Raw genomic sequence first — 7,864 nt, forward strand, 5'->3', positions numbered from 1 at the left:
AATATTTATGGATGAAATAATATGGTATCTATGATTTGCTTCACAATAATCCCGGGAGGGAGCCAGAAGCAGGTCCCACTTTAAACAAACTAGGGTTGGCCTTGAGTTGATGATTGTATCAGCTGCATGATGGATACATGGGGTTCATTGTTGTTTGTTAAAAACCGAAAGTTTTTTGTTACACCAAAAAACTTTAAAAATGAAAAAAAAAATCTAAGATGCTAGAACATTTAAAATTCAGGCATCTCCCTTGTACATTATTGATGGGAATATAAATTGGTATAACTTTAATGGAAGGCAATATGACAATATCCATTAAAATAAAAATGCACATATCCTTTGACTCAGAAAATCACTTCTAAAGATGCAACCTTTGTATTCACCTTGTGCAATGTAACACACACACACACACACACACACACACACACACACAGAAGAATTTTCATTGCAGCCTTGCTTGTAAAAGCAAAAGGTTAGTAATAACCTAAATGTCCTCAGTAAGGTACTAGCTAAATAAATCATAAGAAATCCACTGAATAGAATACTCTGTAGTCATTTTTTAAAATGAGGATCCTGGGGCGCCTGGGAGGTTCAGTTGGTTGGGCATCTGCCTTCGGCTCAGGTCATGATCCCAGGGTCCTGGGATCGAGCCCCACATCCCTGCTGAGCAGGGTGTCCTGCTTGTGAGCTCTTCTCCCTCTTCCTCTGCCTCTCCCCCTGCTCGTGCACTCTCTCTCTAATAAATAAATAAAATATTAAAAAAATAAAATGAGGATGCTCTTTATATAATAATCTGAAACAATCTCCAAAGTGCAATGCTGTGGCTATAGTATGTTACTATATGAAAAAAAATGTATATAATCATGAACACTTATATATGCATAAAATATCTCTGAAGTATATAAAAAACAATTTACCACCAATCAGCCTCCGGGAAAAAAACTGAGTTTACAGAGGAAAAGAGTAGGAGCAAGACTTACATTTCAAAGCCACCATTTTGTACCTTTTTAATTTGCATTACCTATATTTTAAAAAATCTTCAGTTCTCAGTTTCAAAGAAATAAAAACAAAATTAAGGCATTCAAAAATATAATTGTAAAGATTATGTACCAATGTAGGAAAATTTATGTAATATTAGGTTTAGCTTAAAAGAGTATACATAATTTTATCCACATAATAATGACAAGTACATAAAATATGTCTGTTCGTGATCAAGTAGTAAAGACACACAAATGTAGGGGATGGGTTGTCAGGTGGGAGTACAAGCATTGTTTTATTTTTAAATTTTATAGATACTATAATATGGTATGATTATATGTATGGAAAATTATAATTTGGTAAAAAGAAAAATCCGATTTAGATTGCAAAAATCCGATTTCCATAGGGCTTTCAGAGAGAGGCTTTTCCCAAGAAGTAAGGTGTATCTAGTCACGCTGCCAGAGCTGGCAAGGAGGAACAAGATGCCAAACCAGTCACATCCTTACGTTTAGCACTTATTCACCAGACCCTGGACAGTCTGTTTATTTATGGGGAGAAGATTCTGCACAAACAAGAAGAGGCCTTCTGGACGTAGGAAAGCCAGGGTGTTAAATATCCTTCTTCATATGCTTAGTTAGCTTCCTTCCTTGAGGAAGGACTCCTGTGGGAAACTGGGGGTGGGCTCTGTCCAGGCAGGAAGAAGAGCCAGGAACCCACAGCAGTGGCCTGACCTGATCCCATGGGCCTGGCCTCTGCCAAACCCTGGCCTTCTGCTCTGCATCCTCCTGGCTCTAACGACCCACAGTCCACCTGTTCTTGGAGGCTTGGCTCTTCCAGGATGCCTGGCAATCCCAGGCTGCTGGAAGAGTGGATGACATTGTCCTGTTGTCTCATTCTGCACCCCCAAATATTTCTCTGCCTATTGCCTCCCCCTTCCTTGGCCTGCCCCTCCTCGTCCCATACCTCACGTTTATCAGTCCTCTGCCCTCCTCTTCTGTCTCCAGACCTAAACCATAACTCATCACACCCATGTTCTAGATCCACACACCCACTGCCCCTTGGCCCTCTCTACTTGCATCTCCCACAAGTGTTTCAAACTTGATTTACCTAACACTGCACTCATTCTCTTTCTCTCCAAACTTGGTCTTCACCCAGTGTTTCCCATCCCAGCAATACCTCTAGCATCCACCTGGTTGCTCAAGCCAGACGCCTAAGGATTTGCCTCGACTCGACTCCAATAATCATGGATAACAGCAGCCGGCATGCAGCCCGGGAAACAGAGAAAGCTGGACTAAAGCAAGCGAAACAGACACACCAAGAAGCCTGCCATGGAGGAGAGAAAAGACTATCTGGGTTCCTAAAGGGCTACATGCTCTGGTTTTGCTCTTGAGCCTGGCTGCAGTCTAACCTTGAATTTTATAAGACCCCCCCAGGACCTTTTCCAATAATGCCCCCACTGTCACTCTTTAATTTGTTTTTTTGCATAAGTTAGAGTGAGGTTTCTACATTTGCAAATATAAGAGTCCTATTAATATAAACATATTGCATCAGTTAGAAGAGGCTCGGTTATGCGGTGGTAATGAACAACGCCCACATTTCAGTGGCTTAACTCCACCGCATGTCCAGCAGCAGCGGGGGGTCTCTGCTCATGCAGTCCCTCAGAAAGCAGCCACCCATCTTGAATGTTGGTCACTCTTCCAGAAGGAAAGAGAAACCACAAGGGCTCTGACACCAGCAATTCAGTGCTCCATTGTGGCATGTCACCTCCATTCATAACTCATTGATCAGAACAAGTTGCTTGGCCCCGACTAACGACAAGGGAGCCACACAGTACAGTCCTGCCTGAAATAGCTGGTGAACAACACTAATAACTACCATATATCTTCTGCTGTTTATTCTGTGCCAAGCCTTGAACCTAATGAAACGGAGGCTCAGGAAGGTCAGGTAACTCAGTCATTGATTCCCAGTGCAGAATGATTCCCAATGATCCAGAAACACAGGACAGGCTGCTGATTGAGAGAATGTACTTAAGAGGGCTAACACAGTACCTGGTACTAAAAATAAGTGTTGAGTAAATGTTTCTTTCCCAGTCTCTGGAGGTATTCAAGACCAGGCTGTATGGTCACTTTATTATGGTTGCTAGAGAGGGTAACCAAGTACTGGATGGGGAGCAACACTGTGCACAGCCTTCCAACCATGAGAATCTAACTCTACTTTTCCTGGAATAATTATTTCCCTTCTTGGCAATAATACTGCAAAGTAATTATCAACTACTATCCACCCCCCATATTCCTACAACAGCACTGTTGGCTCACTCCATGGGGGGAGGCCTAGAAGAGATATGGGTAAATAATGGGTGCACAAACCACCAATCAACTAATATTGACCAAGTGTCCATGCCTTGTAAAGCATACTGTCCTGAGCTCTAAGTCAGTGTGCACAGCAGGAAAAGAGCATGAGAACGGGGCTTATATCTGGCACCCAGGCATGGCTTTGTGATTAATTTACTGTGTGCCTTGAGCAAGTTTCTTCCAAAGTCTTGGTTTCATCTCTGTACAATGTGCAGGCAGGAACATACCTCCAAAGTCCATTTCAGCTTGAATAACTGATAAAAACTGTGTGCAGAGTTAAACATCAAACCTTAGAGGTGGGAAGACTCACCTTTCTTCTAGAAGCCAGCGGGGCCACAGGACCCCGGAAGCTCAAAAAGGACTTTGGATACCATATTACCTAGGGCTGTACTTTGCAATATGGTAGCCACATGTGGCTACTGAATTTCTGAAGAGTGACAACTCCAAAATGAGATGTGCTACAAGTGGAAAATACACACTGAATTTCTGGATATAGCATGGAGAAAAGGAATGTAAAACATTTTTATATTAGGTTAAAGTGTTATTAATGCCACCTGTTTATTTTTCCCTTTTTTTTAAAGATTTATTTATTTATTTGAGAGAGCGAGAATGAGAGAGAGAGTACGAGAGGGGGGGAGGGTCAGAGGGAGAAGCAGGCTCCTCGCTGAACAGGGAGCCCAACGCGGGACTCGATCCTGGGACTCCGGGATCATGACCTGAGCGGAAGGCAGTCGCTTAACCAACTGAGCCACCCAGGTGCCCTATTTTTCCTTTTTTAATGTGGCTACTGGAAAAGTAAAATGACAGTGTGGCTCACATTGTATTCCTATTGGACAGTGCTTATATAGGGGAAACTGAAGCCCAGAGAGGTAAATGACTTGCCCAAAGAGCTGGTGCTGCAACCTGGGTCATCTGACTTCTCATTCAAGGATCTTTCCACCCTAACTGCTTATGGTAGCCAGTCTCCAAGGTAGTCCCTAACGATCTTCACTTCCCCTCACCCAGTGCAGTCTCTTCCACACTGAGTCAGATTCATCTATTAGGAAATGATAGAAATGACTGTGTAATTTCCAAGGCTGGGTCATAATACCTTGTGGCTTCCACCTTGTCTCCTTCTGGCATCACTTGCTCCAGGGGAACAAGTAGCTCTGTGGAGTGGCCCACATGGTGAGGAATGCAGGCCTTGTCAACAACCAGTACCAACGAAGCAGAGTGAACCATCTTGGAAATGGATCCTCTATGCCCAAACCTTCAGATGACAGCTGATCCAGTGGACATTTTGACTACACCTCATGAGAGATCTCAACCCAAAATCACCCAGCTGGGCTTTTCCCAAACTCTTGACCCACAGAATATATATGAGATAATGTTTATTGTTTTAAGTCATTAAGTTTTGGGGTGATCTGTTACATAGCAGTGAATAGTTAATACACAGCCTTATAAATTTAGAGATCTCATTTAAGGAAAACATACTTCTACCTTTGGCATTTGTACAGTGTGAGAAATTATTCTTGTCTTTTCCTGGGCTCTGGTCTAACTCAGGTTACCTAACTAAAAATAGTTATCAGGCTTGGCAATCCAATGCAAGAAGTCAAGATTTCATTTTATTCTTTAAAGATTCCTTTCCCTTTCATTGCATAAAGCTCCCCACATATCATCCTCACCTGGGCTATCTAGAGATATGATTCCCGCAAAATCAAAGGAACTGGAGCCCAGAATTGCCCAATTAAATACATTATTTAGGAGGTAATAAATATTTGAGAACGGATTCTTTATATCTGAGTTTCTCTAAGCTGAGAAAATGGGGTGTCAATAGTAGTGCTAATGTTACATTTACATAGCATGTGTTGCTTTTCATAATGTTTTCACATCTACTGTTTCTGAGGTAGGTGAGAAGATATAAATAAACCAGCAAACATATGGAAACAATGGCTAAGAGGTCATACTTTGCTCATAGTCTCATGGTGACTGAATGACAGAGCCAAGTCTAGAATCTGGGTTTCAGTGATTCCCAAGTCAGTCTTGGTGCTTTTCAAGCAGGACCTCCCAGCTGTGATAACATGAACACTCTTCAGTTGGAGCTGTCCTCTGAGATCAACGTGCACTTGTAGGTCTCTTTAAAGGCCTCAAGGAAAGGTGATATTACTTCATCCACAGTGACGTGCCTTTGTAGCTCCTCACTCAGAGAGGTGACACCTGTCCCAACCAACCCGCAGGGGACAATGTGATCAAACCACACAAGGTCTGTAGAACAGTTCAGAGCCAGGCCGTGGGACGTGATGTGCCTTCCACAGCGGACTCCTGCAAGACAAGGAAAAGGGTCTCAGAGTAGATATCCTCCTTCCCCGGGCTTCATGATCTCCCTCAGTGTGATGAAGGAACTGGACTCCATCACTGGTTTTCCAGCTGTTTCTGAGCACCCAAGGGGTTGTGCACAGATCGGGGAAGGGGGACATGGCTGGGGAGGGGTGTGTGGCTCCACAGCTCCTGCACTTATTACGGAGATTCCAGAAAATGTCTTTAACAGAGATTCTGTTATTTTTTTTAAAGATCTTATTTATTTATTTGACACAGAGAGAAATAGCACAAGTAGGCAGAGCAGTAGGCAGAGGGAGGGGGAGAAGCAAGCTCTCCGCTGAGCAGGCAGCCTGATGTGGGGCTCGATCCCAGGACCCTGGCATCATGACCTGAGCCGAAGGCAGCCACTTAACCGACTGAGCCACCCAGGCGCTCCGAGATTCTGTTGCTTTAAAAAAAAAAGAAAAAGTTTGAAAATTACTATGCTCCATCATTGTCCAGACACTGTGATTCATTGTTAGTAACCTAGCAATTCATTTCTCAAAAATATGAATATTGTCTGAGATGACTACTGAGGGCCCTCCTCAGGGCTGTGGATATAAAAGATCAGTGAGAAGGCTTAACACCTCAAACGCAGCGGGTCGTTCTGATTCAAAGCCCGCGCCAGATACACTTCCGCTCAGCCCGAGCTTGCTCTCACCTCCATTGGTCCAGCCCCGCCAAGTCCCGCCCCCCGGACCCGCCTCGGCCCTCCGCACTAACCTATCGCGCAGACCTTGCGCTCCCCAAGCCAGACGCCAGTGTAGGGCGGGGGCCGCGCGCGAGCACCGGACAAGCCCTGGAACTCGCACAGGCGCACGGCGCACGCCTCCAGCGCCGCTACGTGCGTGCGCAGGCGCAGGCCCAGGCGTCGCAAGTCTAGGACCGGGTGGCAGAGCAGCTGGCCTGGGCCGTGGAAGGTGGCCAGGCCACCGCGGCCTGTGGTGCGTACCTCGGCGCCCAAGGCCCGCAGCCGCGCCGTCTCCTCCGGCGTCAGGCCGCCGCGCAGCCCGGATGTGTACACGGGCCCCGCGGGCTCGCAGAGCAGGAGCGCGCCCGCCTCAGTGCCTGGCTCGGCCTGTAGCCGCCGCAGCCAGCGCTCCTGCAGGGCCAGCAGCTCGGTGTACGGTATCCGGCTTAGCCGCACCAGCCGTACCGCGGGCAGCCGCATAGCTTCAGCCGGGACGTCTGCGAGGTCCGCCCCCTGCCTTGGCCTGTGGGCGTGACAGGAGGGGCGGGGACTCGGAGGCACGTCCCCAGCCCCTGCTCCAAAGAGCTGGTCGTAGGCTCTAGAGAGATTGTGAGCCCAAGACCCAGTACAGGTGTGTCTCTTCCACTCATTCATTTCAACAGCCAGTAGGCGTTTGATACAGTGTGCACCGTGTATGGGGAAAAGAGTCTGTCCTGGGAAGCTTACAGTCTTACTGCAGACAATAAGCCAAGTGTTAAAGCATTAAATAAGGTTACTTCACATACGGCTAACTGCTAGGAAAAGAACATAAAATAAGGTAATGTGTGTCCTGGTGGAATTACCCGAGGAAGAGAGCGAAAAGGAGGTGCAGAAATATGGCGGGGAGCTGTAAGAGTGATGGAAGCAGGATTCGCAGCGGGAGAAGTTAAACTGAAACAACCGCGACAGAGGCCTCAGCCTGTCTCAAAGAATGCTCTGAGCCGGGGATGACCTTTAAGAGTTATTTCAAATTAAAGAACAGGGGCCAGAAGTTTTTGTCCTATCACTGAGTAGTGATAGAGGCTCTATCTGTAACTCTCGGCAAGGCTGCTTCCTTCTGTGGAAGGCAATACCCAGAGAATTAGGAGCCATAAACCAGCCTACTCCCAGAAGCTGGGGGAATGACGCTAGGTCCTGAGGGTGGATCTGGACCACAGTATCCATTATGTTGTGTTGGATTGTCATTCAAAGAAATCTGAACTCATTCAATAAACTTTCACTGAGTACCAACTATGTGTTGTTAGGCCTATTTCTAGGGGAAGAGGATGCATAAGGCTATCCCACCCCTGTAGTTCTAATAGCATAAAGAACCCAGTTATTATGTCCTCAATCTGTCCTCTCAATCTATCTTCCAAGCTAAAGGTAAGGATTGTTCAATTGAAAAGAAAGAAAAACAAAAATAAGAAAGCAGGAAAGTGTAGACAATAATGCAACAAATTACTGTTTACCCACCATCCAGCCTTGTCAA

The 7,864-nt window shown here is 45.7% G+C and overlaps 1 protein-coding gene across 2 annotated transcripts; it reads right to left on the reverse strand.

The window, feature by feature from the left end:
* Nucleotides 1-4,682: 4,682 nt before the first annotated feature.
* On the reverse strand, nt 4,683-6,979 carry LIPT2 (lipoyl(octanoyl) transferase 2). Of its 2 annotated transcripts, none has more exons than XM_025894399.2 (2): nt 6,390-6,979; nt 4,683-5,630 (listed from the first exon to the last, which is right to left on the reverse strand). In XM_025894399.2, exons 1-2 carry the CDS (start codon nt 6,835-6,837, stop codon nt 5,401-5,403), a joined length of 678 nt encoding a protein of 225 aa, XP_025750184.1. In that variant the 5' UTR covers nt 6,838-6,979; the 3' UTR covers nt 4,683-5,400. The 2 variants fall into 2 exon arrangements, with proteins under 2 accessions (XP_025750184.1, XP_073735801.1); XM_073879700.1 differs by lacking the exon at nt 4,683-5,630 and adding an exon at nt 5,663-6,075.
* Between the last annotated feature and the right edge of the window lie 885 nt (nt 6,980-7,864).

This window comes from Callorhinus ursinus, unplaced genomic scaffold, assembly GCF_003265705.2.
Source record: "Callorhinus ursinus isolate GAN/ISIS: 27379988/994484 unplaced genomic scaffold, GSC_fseal_2.0 scaffold35, whole genome shotgun sequence".
Lineage (NCBI taxonomy): Eukaryota > Metazoa > Chordata > Mammalia > Carnivora > Otariidae > Callorhinus > Callorhinus ursinus.